Genomic DNA, 26,492 nt, shown 5'->3' with positions numbered 1-26,492 from the left:
TATATAGATCACAAAACAATATATTCACCCAGAAGAAATCGAGCCACAATTCTGAAACTCATGGCAGGAATGTGGTCTGGTAAGAGATGCAAAAGATTAACATTTCGATGCCAATGAGACAATGGTAAGCACGCTATGCACATATAAGATGCGCAGGGAGAGTTTAAAAGCATGACTGCTCGTGCTGTAGGGCTATTCAAACAAATATGTCAACTTGGATGGACGGTATTGTGACTAACCATGTCTCAAAACGTAACCGGCGGCAGTACGTACAGTTGTTGGACTTTAAGAGAGGGCGTATAGTAGGCATATTGGCCGTCACCTCGGTTGGAGGGATATGGTAGTTGCTCAGTGTTGGTAACAATGGATCACAGAAGGGATAATCTACCGTCGCGGAGGGTCAGGGAGTCCCAGAAACACAACTGAGCGCCTTGTCTGCACCAACAACAACAACAATGTTGCTACCATTGATTTAGATGGGTGTAGGGTTCCCTTCAATAGAGAATAGAGGGCAACTTTTCTGGCCATGTGAACATAACCTTAGAGCCAGAACTTACTTGCAGATGGTCTTCAGTGCATCTTTTATAGATATGACGTGACTGAGGGAAGCAGAACGTGAATCTGAAGTCTTTTTAGCATCTGGAATCCCAACAACAGAACAGAAGAGAGAGAGAGAGGAGAGAGATAATGAGAGAAAACCATTTTGTCAGAGTTTGAGAGATGACTGTGGGCTGGGTGTTTGTCATTGCTGTCATTTCTCACATTCCATCTAAGATCTAGTTAAGCCTGGAGTGTGTGTAGATGTTTGTGTATGTATGTGTGTTTGTGTGTGAGTGTGTGTTAGTGTGACATGTTTGGAGCACACTCCATTTCTCACTGTGAAAACACTGTGCAAAAGGAGTGAACAAGGCAGGGAGTGTCCGAGCTCTAATCTGTCCTTAAAGGTGTCATTCTATCGTTTTTTTTCATTCATTTCAAAATGTCTAGTTGTGGTCTCTAGAATGAATGAATGCCACGTGAGATGTTTTTGTAAAAAAAAAAAAAAAAAGATTTTTTCTAACACTAATAACAGTCTATAAGCTACTTTATAACATGTGTAATGCCCTGCTAAGAGCAGTTCAGCCACTGGCCAAGTCTTATAGTCTCTCTGTAAACCGCAAAATCCACCGGAGATCCTATTTAAATGTATAGTTACACACAGAGGTGTGTAGTCCAGGTCCAGAAAGTAAAAATTCATGCCACGGACCTGCCCAGGCATTTGGAACAAAACCCTGGGTGGATTTTTACTTTTAACTAGTGTAAACAGAACTGTTTTACTGTTAAACTTACCTTTAGATTAAGACAGCTTCAATCTGTTCTGTTATCAGTAGTCCTACAGAAGAGTACAGATACAGCATTTTAGTATTTTAGTACAGTAGCTGGGCTGGACTTGACATAAGGTGTCCTGAAAGTTTTGACCAGCAACATATCTGTATCTATTTTTGCATCTTTTTGCAACTTAATCCCGAATAAAACCTCTACATACAGTATATTCAGTACCCCAGTTACAGTCCTATCCCACCGGATCACCTGTATAGAAAAGACGCTGTATAATTAGTATATTGTGTGTGTACTGTGGTTCATACTGTAGCCCTGCTTATTCAAATTTATTTGCTATTAATTTAAACGAGCTTGAGCTTCTGTCTCAGTGGAGATCTGCCTTCATCTCATCTTCTATCTCTTCTCTTTCTCTCTCTGTATCTCTGTACAGGATGATCACAGTGTTCAGGCTGAACTCCTTCTCTCAGTACTTTGTGCAGCCGGCGGAGTGGAAGGGTGGGGTTCAGCACCGGGACGATGTTCTGTGTGCAGCTTTCAGACCCCCACAGACTTTAGTTACAGGTATACTGCTCAATTATTTTCTTTTTATTTTGCTTCATTCAGTTTCTCTTGTTTTTTTTGTTTCTTTTTCCTTACAGGGGCTTGCAAAAGTATTACACCTTACAACCACAAACCTAAAAGTATTTTATTGAGATTTTAAGGGTGTACTCACACTAGACACTAGAGCACGGTTCTGCCCCCTCCCCACTCCCCTGCTGGCCTGCACTCACACTGCGTTTAAACAATCTGGGCCTGAGCATGCTTACATCGTCACTCACTGTTCAGTGTGCTTGCCGGTGTTGTGCCGAATTCAACACCCCCGCCATGAAAAGCACCTCCTCTCGGGAGCATGTCTTTTTGATAAAAGATAATAGAGATAATCCACTTTAACTTACTTAGAAAACCACACCAAATGTCACAAACTTGCGACTAGCGCATGCTCCCAAGAAGGGGTGCTGAATTCAGCATAATATTTCACTTTACGCCCAAAACATACTCATGAACATTTAGGATTGATGAATTAATAAAGTTTTTTTTTGGGCCTGATCTAAGCTCTATTGTAAAGTAGAACGAAAATGATACGTGCGATTGACTTCCTGGGAGTGCCATGTGCAGTGTCATGTGATGTCAGTGAGGGGTGCATTCTGGGTAACATAGTCCGGAGGCTGGAGATCATAGGCAGAGCTGAGTGTGGGAGATACAGTAACGCCTTCGACAGTAGATGAAATACTTTTCCGCAATCAAGTAGAAATCAAAGTAAATATAAATGTACACGGTTTCTAATTGTACTTTTCATTCTGTTCGCACTGTTTTCACTGATCTGGGGTTGTAATAAAGTGGCTAATAAAGTGGACAGTGACTGTATGTGTCACTGTAGAGCAGTATTAAACAGAAATACAGGAAAATAACACACAATGATGATACTAAAGCAAAAGCAAAAGAATAACACCATCAAATCTAAGATGTTGAAGTTAGGTAAGTTGGCTTCGGTGTAAAACTCACCAGGGAATAATTACAGCTTCATTAGTGTCCCGTACCCGTTTTATCAAAGAGTGTGTGGAGCGGGTTTATAGAAGTGTGTCTATTCTCTCCCTTAGAGGCACTCAGCTCCACATCCAGCAGAACACTGAACTTCAGTTCAACTTTCACAGCTGTACACACACACACACACACAACTTACAGAAAAAAGGAAGGGACAAGTGTCTTTATCTCACACACTTCAGAACAAAACCTGAACTGTGTTCAGAGTCGCCCTTAAGATTATAGAGGTCTACAGTTTTTACTTAATCCTGACGCATTGCATGATTTTCCCATTTGAAAAAATCTATTGGTTAGGAGATAAAATAAAATTGATTGTTGGTATTGCTTGGATAATTTGGTAATTCGTGAGGTCCCAAGCTGATTGGTCACTTTCTGATATTTGCAAAAATGTTCCATTCACTTTTATAACTGAATCAGCAGCTTATTTAGTGTGAAATATATTTATTTATTTATTTTTACTTAAGTAGGGCCATTGGTGAACTCATTTGGTAGTGATTGTAATCATGTGGAGGCTTAAATAGAGCTGTTCACCATGTAAAGCAACCCTGTGGAAGATGCATTGCGATGCTCATTGCTATCTTACACCTCACCAACAGTCTATCATTAGTCTACCATCATTTAAATAGCAATGGTGCTTGTGAATATATCTATGCCAATGGGCATGGTGGTCTATAAATGTGGTCTGTAAATTTCTGATGTATTGCTACTGTATCTTGGCAACAGGAAACACAGGTGCTCCACTGACTGAATACAACCTAGACAGACATCAACAGTCAGACGTTCATTGCTATCGTAGCAGTGAATTCTCAACACAGGTGCATCCCCAATGCATGCACACCACAGCTTGTTATGCACACATGGACACACAGCAGTGCACAAACCCATAGTGTGTGCCTATTGACTGTGTAAACTTTTACATTAACAATAAACAAAATGCAAAATAAAATATTACTATTATACATCAACACAAAATATGAGTTGGAAGCGTTGGACTCATTTAGGTTTCTGCGCCTCTAAAATAGCAATCCGCCAAAAGTAAGAGCTTACCTGGATCTTAGAGGAAATGGTAAGTGACACACTCATTGGTTTATTTTACGTTGCTCCTAAAAAACATACACATTATTAATTAGGAAATTTAGTACAAGCCTTTTGTGTGTTTCAAGCTGCGTAAAGTGTTCCTTTTTTTTTTTACAATAACAAAGACAAATCAAGCTGCACGTTGAGTGGTTTACGGCTTGCTTAAGATTGCTAAAATAGGACCCTATGTGTTAAAGAAGGTTCGGTGCTCTAGACTAGTGCAGATTTCAGTTTAGCATGGAGTAGCAGCAGAGCTGGCATTATTTAATAGCTTTAGTAAAGATGTTGGTGATAAATCAGGTTAAAGTGCAACTGAACAGCAGCTAATCTCAAACTCATTAGGAGTATATATGATAGTTGGATTGAGGTTGGAATCATTTTCTTAACACAAAGAAACACGAAAAAAAGAGTTCATTTGGGACTGAGCTGAGACCACTTCTTGTCACAGAGTGTGATTACTGTTTTCACACCTGCTGAAACAAACCACATCAAGGGTGCAAATGAACCAAAGACCAAAAAAATACTCGCCATAGTCGGTGAGCTAAGCTGCCTTTTAGCAGTGGGTGAAGAAGGTTGTCGTATTTGTCCATCAGTCAACCTCTCAGCCTCTTAAATGCACTCTAGAGGAAAAATAACATGAATCAATTCTACCCAACCAATTTTAGATATGTGGTGTGAAAATGAGATTTATTTCAGCAAACTACCGCTTTAACCTGTAACACACTCGTGTTAGCTTCCATTGCCTCCTCTGAAGTCCTGTCACGAGCAGCTCAAGTCTTTGAGCGTGTGCCGGTCAGTCAGGAGAGAGCCGCCGCTGCCTCTGGCCATCAGCGCTCACCCCGGCTTCCCCATTAGAGCGCTGATTAGAATGGGCCGCAGCCTGCGTCAGAGTGGATGTTGTTAGCGCTCTTGGATAAGTAGTGCCGATGGCTAGATGAATAATGGAGGTCCAGCACTGCCTCTCGTTGCCTGTGGACCTGAAGCCCTCCGCTCTGCTCTTCATCATTCCTCTTTTAAAATTCTCACCCGTCTCCAGCTTTCAGAGGCTTTACCGTGGCTTAGCGTTGATGGCAAACGTGCTCTCAGGATTGAATTTAATTTAAAGAGCCACAAGAACCTTCTGACACGCTTCTCTTTCCTGATCTCCCTCAGGAATATGGGTGGGGCAACCTCAAAATGGTCAGGATCTGAATGATGTCCAAGTCGGGCTGGATAGCTGATATGTGGTGTGGTCACTAAAGTGGATATTGGGCAATGGTTACAAGCAAAGGTGTGACATTCAAGTATTGACATTCTAGGGGTTAAAATTAGTGGTGTCAATCGATTAAAAAATAAAATCAGATAAATCACAACAAAATTCTGTGATTAACTGCGATTAATCACATTTATTTTTCTTCAGAAGCTAATTTGGATATTTACATGTAAATAAAAGAATGAATATAAGAAATGTAAAATGCAATTACTGTATATTAGTGGTGTCAATTAAAATGATAGTATATACAAGTTTGAGGGGAGTGTGTGTGTGTGTGTGTGTTTGTGTGTGAGAGAGAGAGGTAAAGAGAGAGAGAGATAAAGCTCTCTGACAGGGTCTGAGCTGGAAGTTCAGAGCAGGCCATTCAATCATTCAGTTAGAAAATAGATCAGTGCGTTGGGCTGGGGCGGGGCAGATTATGGCGGAAGTAGGGGGTCAAACTTGCCTTAATTAACTTGCGTTAAAAAAATAGTAAGACGTTACTGATTCCAAATCAACAGCGTGCGTTAACACTTTAATGTCGACAGTTAAAATTTAATGTTAATAGTTAAAATGTAACTTTTGTAAAAGCTGAAGAATCAACTCAAGCTTTTTACTCTAGTGAAAGTGTAAAAGTACTGGTTTAAAAGCCAAATATTTTCCAAAGGAACATCAAGATCTCTGGAGATGGACCTTTAACTTTGAGATTGTTGATATTTGTCTAAAATGTTGGTTCTCTATTCCTCAGACAGATATTTTCTCCTCTTTCTGTTTTCCATGTTTAGTTGGCACTCACAGACACACACATCTGCACCCCTGATCATTTTCATGACTTTCCTTTTTATAAATCATTGGTTGTTTGGATCAGCAATTTCAGTTAAATATATCATATAGCAGATGAACACAGTGATATTTAAGAAGTGAAATGAAGTTTATAGAATTTACAGAAAGTGTGCAATAATTATTTAAACTAAATTAGGCAGGTGCATAAATTTGGGCCCCAACAGAAAAATCACATCAATATTTAGTAGATCCTCCTTTTGTAGAAATAACAGCCTCTAAACTCTTCCTATAGCTTCCAATGAGAGTCTGGTTGAAGCTTCTGGTTGAAGGTATTTTGGATCATTCTTCTTTACAAATCATCTCCAGTTCAGTCAGGTTTAATTCAGGTTTCTGATCATGAACAGCTGCTTTAAATCACACCACAGATTTTCCACAATATATGTAGTTCTGGGAACTGAGATGATCTGAGATGATCATTCTAGAACAGTGTACTTGTTCCTTTGCATGAAAACTTGCAATTGGCTATTTTAATCCTTTCTCGTAATTGGATTCACCTGTGTGTATGTAGGTCAGGTGTCAATGAGCTTATACCATACCAGACTCATTTTGTGTTCCAGTAATTAGTGCTAAAGGTATTCAAATCAAGAAAGAAATGACAAGGGTGCCCAAATTTATGCATTTTTTGTGTGTTTATGCGTTTATCTGATATTTGATTTATTTGGCTGAAATTGCTGATCTGAACAACCAATGATTTACAGTATAAAGAAAAATCATGAAAATGATCAGGGGTTCCCAAACTTTTTCATACTACTGTAATGCAAAGTTTGAGTCAACTTCTCTATTTTTATCTGGTTTAATATGTGTTTTTTATATTTTCTACACCTGTTACTTGCCATAGGTGATCGGAATATTTTTTTTGTGAAAAATACTTAATTTTCTGAAAACTTTTCAGGCCCACATTTTCAGCCATGACTCTATACAACTCTGTCAGTTCATAAATAATAATAGACTAAAAAGATCGTAATTTCTTTCACCCAATCTCAATGTTGATTTCTTTTGTGCAGGTAGTTGTGATGGTGAGATTATAGTCTGGAATAACAGCACTGAAAACGCACTTCGCAAACTCAACCCGGACACACGACGTGGAGACCACAAGTCCAAGTCAGGTCAGGCCTAAACTCTGCATTTTAAACCCTTTCTGCCATCTTTAAAAAACAATATCTGCATTATAAAATACTTCTTTTCTGTTCTAAAGCTAGCACTACAAGTTCTAGACGACCATCGTTGAACTCTGCTGCTAAGCTTCAGTGTAGTGCCCCCTGTGGTGAGGAGGACACTGAGAGTTATGGTATTACCAGGCTGGCCTTTCTGGAAGGCCGAAAGGGAGCAGCTAATGCAGGTAATATTACAACTCCTGGCAAAAATGATGGTATTACCGGCCTCAAAGGATGTTCATTCAGTTGTTTAATTTGCAGAACAAAAAAGCAGATCACAGACATGACACCAAACTAAAGTCATATCAAATGGCAACTTTCTGGCTTTAAGGAACACTATAAGAAATCAAGAAAAAATATGTGGCAATCAGTAATGGTAATTATTTAGACCGAGCAGAGGGAAAAAATTATGGAATCACGCAATTCTGAGAAAGATAGATGGTGCTAAATAACATTCTAATAATCAGAGGTCGAGAAAGTACTGAAAAATTTTAATTAAGTAAAAGTACCTTTACTTTGCTAAAATTCTACTCAAGTAAAAATAAAAGTACCCATCAAAAACTACTGAAGTACAAGTAAAAAAGTGCTCAATTTAAAAAGTACTTTGAGTAAAAGTTACATAGTTACTTTTAATTATTTATTGTAAAAAAAAGTACAACAAATCATAAATTAAATCGTTTTTAATAAACTAGTATTCCACATAATAATTCTGACCTTTCAGGCAGTATTTGTTCAGACCACCCCGTAAACATTTTCAAGAACAAGTGGTATAGGTTTCTATGATCCATTTTTTTTCTTTACTGTTGAAAAATTATGGTCATATAGGCGACTATAAACTGTATTTTTTAGGGGTGTCAGGATTTCGATATTTTATCGAAATCGATCAAAATTATGTCATGGTCTCGAGCCTCAAAGTCAAAAAGATGATCGACGATCCCTCCCTCTAAGCTACGCAAGCACACGCGCGCTACGCAAATGGCGCAGCACACTGTAGCCAACTCTGCAGTGACTGCTCAAACTGCAGCTCTTTCTCCAGAGAATGTGAACATTCTCATCTTCTTAAAGAAAAACTTGAAAATATAAAAATAACAGTTAATTACACTTAAATAAATTATTAAAATTTGACCATTAGTGCCTACTGTGGTGTATTACAGATCACTTGTATCACTTTGTATCACTTATATCAAGCCCACCTTTTGAAATAAGATATTGGAAATTTGATGAATCAAACCAATGACTGACCAAAGACTAATCTAAAACTGGCATAGACCTCTCGAATCGTGACCCTAAAATTGGAAATAAAATCGAATTGAGGATTTAGAGTATCGTGACACCCCTAGTATTTTTATAGTTTTACAGTTCATTGTTATATATTTAACTTGCAATTGCTATGCTTTAACTGCTATTTACATGTTTTTTTAACATTTAAGCAGATTGTTTAATGATAAAAATACTCACCACCACATGCTTTCTCAGGTTTGATGTGGAAGTTTTGAAAGCTGACAGCTCATTTATTAGTATTATCATTATTACGTGAGGACGTTATTGCCTTGTTATTCCACGAGCGAGCATCCATGCTTTTTTCTTTAATCAGAGAATTTTTTTTTTTTACCCAGCATTTTATTTTTTACTCAGTAACGGGGAGTTTTTTCCAAAGTAGCGAAGTAAATTACTTGTGTGAGAATGAACTTGAGTAAAAGTAAAATTACCTATTTTAAAAACTACTTTAAAATTACAAATTACTCATAAAATCTACTCAATTACATTAACGTGAGTAAATGTAATTCATTATTTTCCACCTCTGCTAATAATATTGTGCTGTTGTCGGCAGGTGGGGCCGATCTCGTGTCCTGTGGAGGATCAGGCGTCGTCCGTTTCTGGAACTCTGTAAATTGTCGTCTTGTGGGTGAATTTGTGGCCCACAAAGACTCGGGGTCCATCATTCTGACAGTGGACAGCAGTGGACGCTACCTGGCCACAGCAGATATGGATGGTGGGGTGAAGGTGTGGGACATACAGGTGAGACCTGGTTGTAGAACAGTGCTGTAATGCTGTAATGTTCTCTCTTTAAATTGTGGATCTACTAGCAGAGACTCTTATTCACCCTCCACCCCAACACCACGAGAGAATAACGCCCCACCAGCAGAACCCAAACCCCAATTTAATTAACCCCAAGTAAATATAAAAGCAGCCACCGGGCATGCTGGGAGAACCCAGATGTATGATAGTTTACTTTTAAATATTTGTTGAAAGAATACTATTAATGTCCTTTAATATATGTTAAGTAAGTACATAAATCTGTTAGTATATTTACAGCATACTTTGAATATGTACAGTACAGTATATTTATTCAACAAGTTGTAAGAAACCCTGTCTCTTCAAAATTGCAATTTTATAGCAGTTAAAAACCTTAGTAACTTTTAGTTAGCGTAAAATATTTGATTAGAAGTTGTTTTAGGCATTTCTATGGTTTGTTAAGGTAAAACACTTTTGAAACAAGTAAAAAAACATCTACTTATCTATCAATAAGTCTTCTGTCTCAGCACCCAGCTTGAAATGTCAGCTTGAAAGTTATAAGGTAAATTAAAAAAAAAAAAAAAACCTTAGTAACTTTTAGTTAAAAAGTAAATTCTATTGGTTTGTTAGGGAACCAACTTTGAAGCAATATAAAGATTTACATGTAAAAAATGTAAAAGCTGCAATTATTTGTGTAAAACTCCACTTCAGATCAGAATTACAGCTCTGGAAAAAATAAGAGACCACCTAAAAAAGATTATTTTTGCACCAGGAGTAATGGCATAAAGTTATCCAAAAGCAGTGTGTAAGACTGGTGGAGGAGAACATGCCAAGATGCATGAAAACTGTGATTAAAAAACTGGTTTATTCCACCAAATATTGATTTCTGAACTTTTAAAACTTTATGAATATGAACTTGTTTTCTTTGCATTATTTGAGGTCTGAAAGCTCTGCATCTTTTTTGTTATTTCAGCCATTTCTCATTTTCTGCAAATAAATGCTCTATATGACAATATTTTTATTTGGAATTTGGGAGTTTATAGAATAAAACAACAATGTTAATTTTACTCAAACATAAACCTATAAATAGCAAAATCAGAGAAACTGGTTCAGAAACTGAAGTGGTCTCTTATTTTTTTCCAGAGCTGTATATCAGCAGTGGATGAAAATAGCAGCTTCATGTAAAACAATCAATTTCTCTTCATTTTTGTATTTTTAAGTGAGTTACTGTGTTTTTATCACTGTTTAAAATAAGAAGCTCCAGCTGCCTTTATTGTTGGATACAATGCCATTGTTTTAAAGTATAACACACAATGGAAACTCAGTTAAAACACTTGTTACTGAAGTAGTCCATCAGAGTAACCATTAAAAAGATAAAAAAAAACTCTGAATGTAAAGCATACTGTCTCTGTCACACAAAATTCTTGAAACTTCAAAATGTCAAATTCTTAACTTTCTGTCATTGGCAATTTTAGAGCATTTTTATTGGTCCTTTCATCACAAAATAGCAAAGCTTAAAAAACAACAACTGCTAGATTCACACTATATCTACAGTATATATCTATACCATATACAGTAGTGATTATAGCTCTATCAGAAAGATTAGTTTTTGAAACAACATAAATGGACATGTGATTGCTTCTTGCTAGATCATCTGAGCATGTGATCAAATAAATGCAATAACAATATCCAGCATTAACGATTATATTGTAATTATTAAAGTACAGTGTTGTATTTTATATTGTGTCAGTGAAACGTTGTGTTCTGCAGTGTTTTAAGGGGAAATCACTGCCTCCTCCCCTCATCACCACCGCCGCCGCCGTCACACACACGTTTTTGTCCTTGAGAGAGGAAAGCAGTCTGACAGCGAAACAGAGTGATTGATGGTGGGAGAAGGGGGTGTTTGTCAATTTCCCCATAACTTTCCCCCGAAATATTGCCGCTCATTCCGATGAGGATGGATAGGGTGTTCGTTTTCATTTTACTGCTTTAACAACTCATGATAATTTGTGGCCTCGCGTTTAGCCGTCGGACGGCCCACTTGTCTGATGTAATTGCTTTACAGGCGCTCTAATGGATTGCCATGGTTTCTCTCCAAGAGGACATGGCTTTTATTCAAGCTCCTGTCTGATCCACTGGGTACCATCCCTCCATCTCTCCATCTCTCCATCTCTCCATCCCTCCATCCCTCCATCTCTGCTATAACATAATTACTCTGCAGATTTCTGTACAAATCTCTCTCTTACACTCTATCTTATTTTCACTCTGTCTTTTCCTGCTTTATACCTATGTTCTGTCTGTCTGTCCGTCCGTCCGTCCGTCCGTCTGTCCATCCATCCATCCACTGTATATGTCTTTCGATCTTTCTGTCTGTCTGTCTGTCTGTCAGTTGCCTTACTGTATGTCTGTCTGTCTGTCTGTAGGTCTGTATGTCCATCTGTCTCTTTGTCTGTCTGTATGTCTATCTGTGTGTCTGTCTACTTGTCTGTCTGTTTATATGTATCTATCTGTATGTATGCCTATGTGTCAGTCTGTCTGTCTGTTTGTACGTCTATCTGTCTGTCTGTACGTCTATCTGTCTGTCTATATTTGTCTGTCTATATATATACATATCTGTCTGTCTATTTGTCTGTCGTTTTATCTGTCTATTTGTCTGTATCAGTTTGTCTATCTGCATGTCTGTCTATCTGTCTCTGTCTGTCTGAGTGTCTGTCAGTCTGTGTCAGTCTATCTGTCTGTATATTTGTCTGTTTGTCTACCTGTCCATCCATCCATCCATCCATCCATCCATCCATCCATCCATCCATCCATCCATCCAGTTTGTTCTTCTCCATTACACTTACCGTGTACTGTCACTCACTGGCCACTTTATTAGAAACCCCTATCTTTTACTTCCACTCTGCTCGCTGGTCATCTGTCTGTTTTTGCACAGTTTGCGTGACCCATTCTGTGTTTTTTATGAATGTCAGAGTCACTGATAGGTTCTGATAAAGTGAACAGTTTTACAGTGTCATTTTTCTATTTTTGCTAGGAGTACTGTCTCCACCCCAGTCCCAGCATAACCAATCAGGCGCCAGTGCTGCTGTCAAGTCTCCGCCCTCACATTGACTGCGTCACTCACCTTGAGACGTGTGAACACAGCAACCAACTGTACCTCCTCAGCGCCTCGGCAGACTGCAGCCTGGCCCTCAGCCACCTGCCCGGACCCACTGTGGGGATTTTTGGTCAGGTGGGTTTGGGTGGGGTTGTCCACTCTACACATGATCGCTAACTTAAGACCTGATTTTTCTTTGCACATTTGAGGTCTTTACATTCTGTGAGATAACCTCAACAAACTATATTTAAATTATATCGGCTCTGCAGGGTGCATAACAAATGCCTAGAACCTAGCAAAAAATAGTATACCATAGCAACCACCTGGCAACTACCTAGCAGCCCCATTGCAAAAACTTGCAACAACCATTGTTTCACCCTCATGGCTACCGAGCAATACATAACAACTAGCAATCTAAAAAAACAATAGCAACCATGTAGCAACCACGTGGCAATCATATCAACCAACCTATTTAAAAAAAAATCAAAGGCAAAAACACTAATATACAGTATCACGTCAACCACCTTGCAACCACCAAGAAGCACCATTGCAACCAGCTATCAAGCACCTAGTATACCGTACCAACCATGCAAAAACCCTTGTTTCACCCTCATGACTACCCAGCAATACCTAGCACCTAGTAATCTAGAAAATCAATAGCAACCATGTAGCATCCACTTCACAATCCCAAAAAACATGTTTATTATATCAACCAACCATTTAAAAAAAATCTCAGCAAAAACACTAATATACGATATTATGTCAACCACATTTCAACCACCAAGAAGCACCATTGCAACCAACTATCAAGCACCTAGTAATACCATATCAACCACCTTACATCACCCTGGCAATTACATAGCAACTACCAAACAACCCTAAAGCAAAAATCTGGTACGTCACTTTGGACAGGTTGGCAATACTTCGCATAAAGAGGCATAAAGAGGACGTATGACACAAAGGTCTAAGGTAGGAGGATTATGGGATTGTAGTGATTAAAGTTTGTGGAGAGAAAGGACAGAAAGCACAACAGTGATAATTTTTTATATTTTTAAGTTATATGCATTCCCAATTAAATTAACATCAAAATGTGCCATTAAAACACTAAAAACAACATTATAATTTGGCTTGTAGCACCAGTGAAAACCAAAGGTTAACACCTTATTTAATAAGGTCTTTAAAACACATTAATAAATATTGGGTAATGTGTTTATTAAGCAATACCTTTATATTTATGAATAGCTTATGCCAGTGCTCATAATATTAACAGGCAAGCGCTGTAGCGCTGACACTGAGCTAACTTTAAGTATAATAACTTTAAGTATAATATAAATTTAAGCTTCATGTGCCATGTTATGAATACAGGCATAAGCTACTAGTGCATACCAGAAAATTAGAATATCATTGAAAAGTAACTTTATTTCAGTAATTTAGTTCAAAATGTGAAACTCATATATTATATAGATGTATTACACACAGAGTGATCTATATTAAGAGTTTATTTCTTATAATATTATGTAAGACCAATTGGTGCTTTTGGCAGTGTGGGCAGTGTGCCAAGTCCTGCTGGAAAATGAAATCTGCATCTTCATAAAAGTTGTCAACAGAGGGAAGCATGAAGTGCTGTAAGATTTTATGGAAAAACAAAACTGCACTGACTTTAGACTTGATAATAAAACACAGTGGATCAACACCAGCAGATGACATGACTCTCTAAACCATCACTGATTGGTGGAAACTTCACACTAGACCTCGAGCAGCTTGGACTGTGTGTCTCTCCACTCTTCCTCCAGACTCTGATCCCTTTATTTACAAATGAAATGTAAAATTTACTGATGATCAGTGATGGTTTGGAGAGACATGTCATCTGCTGGTGTTGCAGATTTCATTTTCCAGCAGGACTTTTCTGAGACGCTGACTTTTGGGTTTTTATTGGCTGTAAGCCATAATATATACAGTACATTCACATTTTTAACTGAATTACTGAAATGCACTGGTATTAATATTTTTTAAAGCATTGCTTCATAAATGCATTATTCAATGCTTATGAATTTGTTAGGAAGCCCCTATGTAGGTGGGTACTCTTCAAATAAAGTCTTAGTTACTAAGGACAGAAACTTTGGACAGTGAACACGTCTGGATTGATGGATTACTCCTGAAGTACGGAGGGAAAAGTGTGTGGATGGTATTTTTTGCTGAACTATCACTTTAACTCTGTAGTGTTGGAGCTGCTGAGCGGCGGCGCTGAGAGCTCACCAGGCCTGTCAGACTGTTAGTCTGTATTGATTTGTGATAAAAGCGCCGGGTCTTCTCGCCGAGCTGCCGGACAGCGGGGTTCTGAGCATGACGGAGAAACTCGCGGCGCTGAGCTCGTTACAGGAAAACACACACACATCTCAAACACACACCGCCTGCATTACAGCGGCTCACGGCCGTGTTCCTAAACTTCTGCATCCGTTTTGTTGTTGTTGTTGTTGTAGTCGGAGCCCCGGGCCATGCGGATGTATGCGTTATGGATCAGAGCTGCAGCTGCAAAGCTGCTTTTAGCTCCCCTCTAAAACACGACCAGCGTCCAACTCGCCTTAACTCACCAACAAATCACCCATTCATTCAATATTATCGGCTGAGCTGAATCACAGTATCAGCTGAACTCAACTTTCTGCAGCTTCTTCACACTGTTTACCTCAGTTTTACTCCTTTAAAGTTAGAGCTTGAGGTGGTGTTTAAAGATTTGTTTCAATCTTTAAAGTTTTCAAAGTGTGAGAACCTACTGTTTACTCCTCAGTCTGTAAATCTGTCTATATGAGGAAACTGAGCTAAAACTAGAAAATATTCTATTTAAAAAAATAAATAAATTCTCAGATCACAAAACATTGAAATATGTCCAACAATTTAAGGGCAGCCAATCAAACGAGGGATGCATCAAAATTAAAACTTAATCTAAATCTAAAATTGAAACCGAACAAAATGTAACTTTTGTTAGAATACCAAACAATACGTTTTTTCACTATTGCAACAATTAAATACCTTATTTTAAACATCCCACCAGACAACGGATGCTAATCATAAATTTTCCTCAGCAGTGCTACACTAATCGTGAAATGAATTTACACATGTAGTTCTATTCTAATCATAAATTTGCCTTTGAAGTTCTACTCTAATCATAAATGTACCTCAGTGTAGTGCTATTCAAATCATGAATAAACCTTTGTAGTGCTACTCTAACCATGGATGTACCTCTGCATTGCTGCTCTAATCAGGAATTTATCTCAGCAGTTCTACTTTAATCATGGGTTTATCTCAGTAGTGCTATTCTAATAATGAATTTACCTCAGCAGTGCTGCTCTAATCATGGATTTACCTCAGTAGTGCTATTCTAATCATGAAAGACCTCTTCAGTGCTACTCTATTCGTGAAATTACAGTACTTTAGTGGTGCTACTCTAATCATGAATTTACCAGTAGTGCTTTACTACTTTTCTATTCTTTGCTATTCTTTTCATTAATTTACCCCAGCAGAGCTACCCTAATCATGAATGCACATCTGCAGTGCTATACCAATAATGGATTTATCTCAGTAGTGCTATTCTAATCAGGAATGTACCTGTGCATTGCTGCTGTAATCATGAATTTACCTCAGCAGTGCTTTACTAATCATGATTTTACCTCAGCAGTGCTTTACTAACCATGAATTTATAACCGTAGTGCTATTCTTTTCATTAATTTACCCCAGCAGTGCTTCCCTAATCATGAATGCACGTGTGCAGTACTATTCTAATAATGGATAAGCCTTTGCAGTGCTACTCTAGTCATGGATTTACCTCATGAGTGCTATTCTAGTAATTATTTAACCACAGTAGTGCTACACTAATCATGAATTTACCTAATAGTAGTGCTAATCTAGATACATGTGACTGAAGTTTACAAAGAGCATAGCAGACAGATGCTAATGCTAAGTTAAGTCATAACATTACTATGCCTGCACAGCTTGTATCTTGCAGTAAACTGATACTAAGCGTGATGAATGTGATAAAAATCTTATATTACTTATTACATATTAATTATTCAGTAACTACTGTATACATTATTACACTGACATGCTAAACATCATGGGATAGCAATATAAAATTTTCTACCTGAAAATTGTTACCCCAGAGGACAGATCGAATTTACCAGACAAGCAATTCTATTACACTTCAGTAAATCTGGATTGACTTGTGAAGCTCTGAACTATTAAAAGGTCAATCTTCTATTGCTGTCCATCAGGAGATACACTGGCGCTTGGGTGGTCCTGAGGAATACCCGCTGGTAAAAGAGAAGGGTGGCACAGAGGAGGCCACAGATGTTGAGAAAAACTCCATCTGCATTCCAGAAAGCTTCAGCACTGAACAGTTCACACTACAGGAGGATCAGGATCATCAGCAGACAGAATCAGAGTAAGTTTTAAAATCTGTGTGTAGTAAGGTTTCAGCATCCATCTGCCATTTCCATTAATGTGTCATTCTGGTTCTTGTCTGAGAAGTGGTACTTCCTACCATAGGTGTCAAGTACAAATAGTACAAATAACTAGAAATGTTGGTTATCTTTACTTTACTGGAGTTGTTATTTATTTTTCACATGACGTTTCACTTCTACTTCTTATATATTTTTTTTACACAATTATCTGAACTTTCTATTCCTTACATGTTAAAAAGCCTCGTTACTCTGATTTAAAACCCCTATCCAGATAAATCTCTCCATCCAGATAGAGTGATTGTGATTGGATGTAGAGAAGTATAAACATCTATTATTCCGACACCCTATTGGTTTATACTGTGATCCATCACACCTGCACACTCCAGCAAGAACATAGCAGATGTATGTAGTCTAGTATGAAGATAATCCGTGCAGAGACTCAAGAGAACTCCAGATAAACTCCAGTCCAACTAAGCTTCTTTAATATATTTGCATTGTTCATTTTCAATGAGCATATATGCAGCTGAAACATGGAGGAGCTTAGTGCATCCCAAATTATATTATCAACATAATCATTTTAATAATATAAAATTATAGTCATTATGGCTTTTAGAAAATAGGACTAAGCTTTTGTCCCTAATGGCATATTTTCTGCTTGAATTTTTTTACTTTTAAACTTTAAGTAGTTTAAATAAAGGCTGATTGATTGATTGATTGATGTTGGATTGGCCTAGAGGCTGGGCTAAGGCTTTATAATTACCCAGAAGTCCATTTAGGAGATAGGAGATGGCAGAAGCATCTAGACCGTTTTTTTACTGCTGCTCTTGGTTTACTTGCACCAGTTATTATTGTAATTGTTGGTATAATGACTGGTGAAATTATTTTTGTTGCCATTGTAGTGTTTATCATTGTCCTTGTTAGGCTGTTTTAGCTTACCAGGCCCGGTCACAGCTCCAGTAAGTTAAGAGAAATGACAGACCTTCCAGTCAGGGCTTAAAGGAAGCCAAAAGCAGAAATACAGATTTTGAATAATGTAGTGGAGTGAAAAATAACATACTTGTATTCAAGATGCAGTTGAGTTAAAGTAAAACTCACCAAAACAGAAACTTAATACTTAAGGGGCTGCCACTATGATTGGGAGATTGTTGGTTTGAATCCCAGTCATGCAGCTTGCCATCAGCTACCAGAGCCCTGAGAGAGCACAATTGGCCTTGCACTCTGGGTGGGTAGATGATGCTCTTTCCCCTCATCACTCCTAGGGTGATGTCGCTCAGCACAATGAGTCTGTGAGCTGATGTATCAGAACCGAGTCGCTGTGATGCTACTTAGCAATGCTGCATCAGCAGTACTTTGAAAAGAGGCGTAGGCTGACTTCACATGTGTCGGAGGAGGCATATGCTAGTCTTCACCCTCCTTGTATTCTGGCATCACTTGTGATGAGAGGTATGCAGTTGCCCTAAATAAATTGGGAGAAAAATGGAAGAAAATTTGAAATAAAAATAAAAAAGTGAAAAATAAATTGTGAACCAGAATATATAGAATAGAATCGTATTGTGAGCAGAGCGCATCATTACACCCCTAGTAATAGGGTTTTCTTTTTGTTACAGTTATGTTTCGATTTTTATTTAAAGAAAGTGAAAACTTCCAATTAAAAACAGGCTAAGAGGAGATTTGATAGATTAGTTTTCCATCAACGATCTAACTCTACTGTCAGCAGTTTTGTTGCGTTTTTTGTTTGGAAAGTTCTGGATCTGGGAGTGTGAATGAGCTGCTATACTGCAGTAAGGTAATCTCCTGATAAAGGCCTTCATTAAAGCTGGCGGCGAGGCCGTGTGAAGAATAGCTGCACTTTGGCTAAACTCTGTGATGAAAAGCCGCCACCATCTCTAATAAAGTAGCTGGAGCTTAACTCAGCATCTCAAATCACCACCTCAAATTCATCACTCCGCCTCCGCGAGTTCACCAGCTATAAACACCCAAAACTTTTCCCCCTCATTCACTTTCCCTTCATCCAGGGGCTTATAGATGGAGGAGTGTCCAAACAATTTTGAGGGACATTTTAGAGCCGTGAACTTGTTGTGAGAAGTCAGGAGAGGCAGACTTAAAGCTGTAAATCAAATATAAATCTGATAATTTATAAATTGATGTTAAAAAGTCATTATACGTACATCCACATAGGTCTAATATATTCAGGTGAATAGAAACACCAGCAGTGAAAGCAGTTAGTAAATTTCTAGTTAGAGTTTATGTAAATTTGGATTTAATCGGTAGTGGAAAGTGAGCAACTAGTCTGAGGCAGGTGGCAAAAACTTGGCGGTGAGCAGCTGATCTGTGGTGATCTGGGTGATGGTGAAGCTTGACTTCCATCCAGAAACTTCCAGCAGTCTGGCCGGACAGGTAACGGGAGAACCTGAGGGTCCAACATCAGAAAGGTGGGCAGTCATAAACTCAGAGATGGAATTAGTTTTGACTGGGTTTTTGGAGAACAGACAATATGAAATATGTGCTGGGTCTCGAAATTCAAAACCAAAAAATCTTTGACCAAAATGTCTCAGTACTACCAAGTACCGAAAGATAAAAAAAAATGTGGTGCTTGTTTCCGATACTTTGCATGAAACACTCATAATGGTGCCAAAATCGAAGACCGTGCACAGCAAGGTAAAAACAACCACAACGGCACCCTTGCGCACAGATGTGGAGAGCGTGTGCAGAAACGTGGTGAGCACCACTGTGCACACTGTGAACTTTAAGAACTTTACACACTCATTCACTTTACCAGCCTTAAGCTATATACCATATTTGCACTACTGTTATACGGGTTCTGTTTATACTGTCATTCCATCTCAATCACCATCAATATTGCACTATTGTCTTCCATCTTACGTATGTCTATTGTGTTCTTGTTGTTTTGTACATATAGTGTCTCCCACTCTATATCTTATTTCTTTTTATTTATATTTATATTTATATATCTTATTTCACCCCCACACTACTGCACCTTGTTTCTGTCTCATGTATGTCTATTTATGTCCCTGCTGTATTGTACACATAGTGTCTCCCATTCTTTCTTTTATTATATCTATTATCTGTACCTGCTGTAAAATTTGGTAAAGAGAGTAATGTAATTTCAGTTCTCTGTATGTTCTGTACATATGCAGTATTGACAATAAACCTTCTTGACTTGTTCACGGTGATCATTCAAATGGGTGATTATTCAAAGTATCGACACACTGCCTCTGTGCTATAATCTCAGCCGCTTTTTGCTCGCTCTCGTGCTGTCTCTCACTAACTCGCGCAGTCTCTCTCTCCTTCTCTCTCACTCGTGCTGTCTCTCACTAACTTGTGACATCTCTCGCTAAATCTCACTGTCTCTCTCTCCTTCTCTCTCACTCGTGCTGTCTCTCGCTAACTTGTGCCATCTCTCGCTAAATCTCGCTGTCTCTCTCTCCTTCTCTCTCACTCGTGCTGTCTCTCGCTAACTTGTGCCATCTCTCGCTAAATCTCGCTGTCTCTCTCTCCTTCTCTCTCACTCGTGCTGTCTCTCACTATATCGCGCAGTCTCTCTCTCCTTCTCTCTCACTCGTGCTGTCTCTCTCTTGCTCTCATTCACGCTCTCTTGCTAATTTGCGTTGTCTCTCTCACTGTCCCTCACTCGCTCTGTTTTGCTAACTTGTGCTGTTTCTCTCTTCCTCTATCTCACTCGGCCTGTCTGCTCGCTAGCTTACGCTATCTTTTTGCTAACTCACACAGTCTCTCGCTCCCTCATTCGCGCTCTCTTGGTAACTCGTGCTGTCTCTCCCTCTCTCACTCGCTCCGCCTTGCTAACTTGTGCTGGTTCTCTCTTCCATTCTCTCCCTCTCTCTCACTTGTGCTGTCTCTCGCTAAATCACGGTATCTCTATTCCTCTCTCACGCTCGCTAACTCGAGCTGTCTCTCTCTCACTCGCCGTGTCCCTTAGTAACACGTGCCGTCTCTTGCTAAAGCACTGTCTCTTTTTGCCTCTCTCTCACTCATGCTGTCTCTTGCTAACTTGTGCTGTCTCTCACTAAGTCTTGCTGTCTCTCTCTTTCTCATTCTCACTCGTGCTGTCTTTTACTAACTTGTGCCATCTCTCACTAAATCTTGCTTTCTCTATCTCCCTCTTTCTCACTCGTGCTTTCTCTTGCTAACTTGTGCCGTCTCTCACTAAATCACGCTGTCTCTCTCTCTCGTGCTTTCTCTCATTCGTGTTGTCTCTCGCTTACTCATGCTGTCTTTCACTAAATCGTGCTGTCTCTCGCGCCCAACTGGGCTGTTTCTCACTAACTCATGCTGTTTCTCTCTCTCTTCCTCCATCTCACGCTCACTAACTCATGCTGTCTCTCTTTTCCTTCATCTCACGGTCACTAACTTATGCTGTCTCTAGCTAACTCATATATATATATATATATATATATTTTTTTTTTGTTTGTTTTTGTTTGTTTTTGTGTGTGTGATTATCCACCAGTGCCTTCACTAGCTATCCTCACTGAACTGTTTACTCTCTCACAGGCAACTGCATATGCTCAGTGAAAATTCTGACACACCAGGGTGGGGTTTTGAAGAAGGGTGTGGCTTACAGCTGAGTGACAGCTGGCCATCTCCATATGTGAATACGGCACACAACATCTCTCTGGGTCAGTCACAGCTCAGACTGTCGCATTAAAACCACACTTCAGTATTAAAGCAAGCTTGTTTTTTAGTTTAATATAGCACTTAATGTAAGATAACACCTCACTAAACTTACACTGTGACCTCTAATATAGACTATTCTTCAGACTATTCTTCAAAATCTGGGGTGAAATGGACTTAACTGTAACACTGTTGTTTTTGGTCGTAATAAAGCATCATAAACAAAATTCTCCTGTTTGTTTGCTCCAACTAAATCCAAAAATGAATAATAAAAAAAGATCCATGTCAGCAGTTAAATAAATAGGTTGTGTGAAAAAAATGATTCCTTTTTGTATTTTGTAATGTATTGTTTAAGTAACGGTATCAAATACAAAGTATCATATCTGTACCGAGTATCAATTTTTTTTTTAAATGATACCCAGCCCTTTCTATGACCCGGTATTTCCAAGAACATGCAAATATAATCATTTTGATGTCTGTAAGTGTTAATTCCATGTATTGTTTCTGGTTTTAGGAATGTACAGTGAGCTTAAACTGGAGGAACTGGACCCAGTGGATGAACTGGACAAGCCCGACTTCCTCACTAATCCTGACGTGTATTTTGAAGAGATGCTGGACTCCTCCCCCCCGACTCCACCTCCCCCTTCACCAGCAACACAAACCAAAAAAAGTAGGAAAACACTCTCATGTTACCAGCCAATCAAACCAGTCGTCATTTGCATATCTAATGTGTAGAGCATTGATTCTTTCAGCCTACATAAAATGCACATAAGAGAGACTGTTAGCTCCTGTAAGCTGGTGTGCTCTTGCTCTTGTTCCCTGTAAAGCATCGTGCCTTGGTTACCAGGCTATCACACTACAGAAATATGTGCAGAAAAATTACAGCACTAATTTAAAACACAGATAACACCAGAATATACTGTACTGTCGGGTTATCCTGTCATTTTAAGCAAAAAATAATCATTAAAAGGAAACAAAGGAATGTCCTGTGACTAGTTAACATCCATACTTTCATATCTTAATTAGGATTCCACCTTAAAAATTACACCTTAACACAATTTGCGCCAATCAGTGAGTAAATACATACTTACTCACAAAACAGGGTTTTTACTTGAACTGAACCAGTGTGTGATTAAATAATTCAATAACTAAATTAACAACTTTTGACTACAAAATTACAGACTTGCACCATTACATACATTCTCTTAAGGTGGCATTTTCCAGAGAGGACAAGAATTGGAAAGGTAGCTTTCTTTTTCCTTTACTCATATAAAGCTGCAGACACTCCTCCCATATGTACGTATTCTAGTAAATTTTTGGAAAGGAATTTACTGACAAAAAAAATAAATAATTAAAAATAATAAAATAATCCCATCTTCATCAGATGAGCAACTGAAATCTCAGGACAAATTTCAAATAAAATCCACGAAAAAAAGAATAATTCAGTGTAATAATATCAAATTATCACATATACTAGGGCATCTCAAAAAATAGAATATTATTTGAAAGTTACTTTATTTCAGTAATTCAGTTCAAAATGTAGACATATTACACACAGAGTGATCTATTTTAAGCGTTTATTTATTTTATTGTTGATGATTATGGCTTACAGCCAATGAAAACCCAAAAATCTGTGTCTTCAAACCATCAAATAACTTTTGAATGATATTCTAATTTTTTTTAGATGCACTAGTATATCAATGACAAAACCTCTTTCTCCAGCAGGTTTGAAAGCTCCCTTTGATGAGAAGAGCCTGTTTCCTAAAGAAGTGTTGGAGCAGGTGGACAGGGTTCTGGGAGCTCAGCGTTCCACACAGAGATTCAGTGTGATGAGGAATTATGGGAGGGTCATCAGCAGGAGTTTGGGGTAAGTATCTGTTAGAACCTGACTGAGTCAGTTTAAAAGATTTAGGGAAATTTTTCTTCTTTCATTATTCAACATTCTGTAATCAAGTCTATTATCAATAACCGTTTATTTTTATAACCCCCTGGAGATTCTTTACAGATGATCATTTTAATCATTAACTAATGTGTACTGTACTATCTGCACTATTCATGATTGGTTGGCATGGGGCATGTGAAAAGCATGAGTCCTCAGGAAACAAGGGATTGTGGGAACTGTAGTCCAGATCAACAGCAGAGATAAAATACTGCTTATACTGTATTTATTTAAGAACAACATATGTTACTTTTAAACTCATTAAGAATTGAATTAGGGGGATGGTATAGGGGCTTATTTTTGTTTATATCAAATTACTTCTGTCTGTATTTATTCATACACTACCGGTCAAATGTTTTTGACCACCCCCTGTTTTTACCTCTTTAATTTTGCCAGAAATTAACCAGAACACACCTCACCTCCAGACCACCACACCCATCATTGTAGATTTATTCTTAAACTCTGATGCTTTTTTAACAGCGCAGGCACAACGTGTGAAAATAGATTGTTGGTGGGGTGTAAGATGGCAAAGAGCATTAGAACACACATTACACAGGGTGTATGATAGAGCCCTAAGTCAATTACAGATGAAGCCTTCATAAGACGCTTGGAAACTGGAGAAAACCGGTACAGGAAGAGTCACGTCTGGCTGACCCACATAGAAAGAGCTTTAGCCTTTAGCTCAGATTAACATGGATGGACTAAGCCTTCTAAGTTACAACAGCGAAGAGAAGTATCAGAGGTCTGACAAGTAAAATAATGCAGTAAAAAGGTCATTGATAAGATAAGAGTCATTTAGTGGTGTTCTAAAGCTTTTAAGCAATACTGTATCCAGACGTCCCAAGTCTCCTGGAGCACCCGGGAGTCTACCGCATGTTAATAACGGCTCTCTGATGTCCGCAAGTCAGATAAAATCTCCTGGAATCTAGCATGCACACACAGGCAACACAGACTCCCCCCCCCAATCTCGTGTGTAAAAGATAAGGAAAGAGAGATAAAGGTGCTCTCTTTGTGTGCATATTCATGAAGTACATACAAAACAGAGAGGGTTCTGATTGGCCTGTTCAGTTTTTAGTGTGGGCGGGCAGTGCTTTTTTCATCTTCCATGCATCCATCCATCCATCCAGCCATCCATCCATCCATCCATTACTAAGATTTCTGCATAAATTGGCCATTAAATGTGTTCTGATCTTCATCTAAATCACAACAATAGACAAACACAGTCTGCTTAAACTAATACCACACAAAAATTAAAAATTAATTACCAAAATTTAAAAACAATTATGTTTGCATGTTTTTATTAAACACAACATGTTAACATTCACAGTGAGGGTGGGAAAAGTATGTGAATCTTTGGATTTTATAACTGGTTGACCCTCCTTTGGCAGCAAAAACCTCAACCAAACGTTTCCTGTAGTTACAGAAATCCAAATTATTATTATTGAGCGTTTTTTTTATATTTTCGATTGAACAAACCCTAGTTTGTGTGTGTGTGTGTGTGTGTGTGTGTTGTGGGCTGTGGGCCTTTGTTTGTTCTTTTCTCTTGTTTTTCTTCATTCATTCATAACATCAGCAAGCACATGTTTGTTCTCATGGCCTCCTGGGTAATATCTCTCTTCATTTCGCCGGCTGAGCGCGGGCAGTAGCTGTGTGCAGGTAATTTCAGAGATAGAGAGCGCGGTAAACAAAGGGCTTAGGGTCACTTCTTTTACCATTCACTTCCTGAGGGAGTCTTAATGTGTTATGAGCTGTGATTCAGCTGAGGATTGTGGGACTTCAGTTTTCTGTTTGGCTCCTGAATTGAGCGGAGCTCTAATAGACTGGACCACAAAGCAGGAAAACAAAGAGTTAAAGAAGAAAATCCCGGTAGAGAATTTCACCTTTTAACATTATTCCAGCACTGTGTGTAGAGGTATGTGGGTTAAAAGACCAACTGGAGGGTCATTAATGAATATTTTAAGCAGTGTTCAGTACACAGGGTATCAGTTACAGGAGATTAGTGAGTGGAGGTCAGTGTGAACTGTCTGACATTATAAATAAACCTGCAAGCTTGTTGGATTCTAATCTTTTAAAAAAATTTAATAGTTTTCTCTCTTTCTGTTACAGAAAGTCCAAAGCCAGCACATCTGGAGCATCCAAAGCCAAGTGAAGAAATGCTTTACAAATAACAGTATTTACGACAGTAATAAACTTTGTTAAATGGTTAAGTAATGTCTCAATTAATTATGACGTAACACAAGATGTAATACATTATTAAACATTACTAAATTTAAATGCGTATGAATGTACAGATGCATCTTTAAACAAATAAATATCATTGAAAAATTACTTTATTTCAATAATTCAATAAACAATTGTGAAACTCAATTATTATATAAATGTATTAAACACATAGTGATCTATTTTAAGTGTTTATTTATTTTATTGTTGATGATTATGGCTTACAGCTAATGAAAAACCAAAAGTCTGTGTTTCAGAAAATTAGAATATTATATAAGATCAATTGCTACTTTTGGCAGTGTGAGCAGTGTGCCAAATCCTGCTGGAAAATGAAATCCTCATCTCCATAAAAGCTGTCAGCAGAGGAAAGAATGAGGATCACTCTGTTTGTAATACATCTACTGTATATATTTTACGAGTTTCACATTTTGAAGTAACTTTTCAAAGACATTCATATTTTGCTGAGATGCACCTACAATATATGAATAGTAAATAATAATGAATCGATACATTAGTTAAAAAGTTGTAATAATTAATAATGTCTTACCTAATGTCAATTGATAATTAGTTGAGGCATTTTGTCATAAGTACAGTTAATTAATGTGCATTATTGTAAAGTGTTACCCCAAGTAAATGTTAAGAAATATACTATCATTTGTATTATTCTTTTAAAATAAACATTTTTATATGATCAGCTGTTTTGCATGTCTCAACTTTAAGATAAGGTTTCATAGGTTTGTAGTAAATGCAGAGAAAAATTAAAGCAGCTAGATTAAAAAAGATAAAATAATGCTTGGATTAGAAACTCATTGATACAGGCACATAAAGTACCAGTTAAATGTTTGGACACACATTAATGTGGTAAAGAATTTAGATGCTCTTATCTGGGGAGCTGTTAACTTGTGGTTTCTGA

General features: G+C 38.1%; 1 protein-coding gene across 2 annotated transcripts in view; it reads left to right on the top strand.

The window, feature by feature from the left end:
- Positions 1-26,273, top strand: part of LOC111190618 (WD repeat-containing protein 49) — a 50,041-nt gene extending 23,768 nt beyond the window's left edge. Inside the window, exons 11-20 of one of the 2 annotated variants that reach the window (XM_049483322.1) lie at positions 1,751-1,881; positions 7,057-7,158; positions 7,248-7,391; positions 9,038-9,225; positions 12,254-12,451; positions 16,582-16,751; positions 21,301-21,425; positions 21,935-22,090; positions 23,146-23,287; positions 25,466-26,273. In XM_049483322.1, coding sequence (XP_049339279.1) covers positions 1,751-1,881; positions 7,057-7,158; positions 7,248-7,391; positions 9,038-9,225; positions 12,254-12,451; positions 16,582-16,751; positions 21,301-21,425; positions 21,935-22,090; positions 23,146-23,287; positions 25,466-25,508 — 1,399 coding nt within the window. In that variant the 3' untranslated portion in view covers positions 25,509-26,273. Of the gene's footprint in view, positions 1-1,750; positions 1,882-7,056; positions 7,159-7,247; positions 7,392-9,037; positions 9,226-12,253; positions 12,452-16,581; positions 16,752-21,300; positions 21,426-21,934; positions 22,091-23,142; positions 23,288-25,465 lie in introns of both variants that reach the window. The other variant, XM_049483321.1, reaches the window with a different exon arrangement.
- The last annotated feature ends 219 nt before the right edge of the window (positions 26,274-26,492 follow it).

The sequence above is a fragment of the Astyanax mexicanus genome, chromosome 9, assembly GCF_023375975.1.
Source record: "Astyanax mexicanus isolate ESR-SI-001 chromosome 9, AstMex3_surface, whole genome shotgun sequence".
Taxonomy (NCBI): domain Eukaryota; kingdom Metazoa; phylum Chordata; class Actinopteri; order Characiformes; family Acestrorhamphidae; genus Astyanax; species Astyanax mexicanus.
Note: the sequence above shows the minus strand (reverse complement) of the source record. Positions and strands in the feature narration are given on the sequence as shown.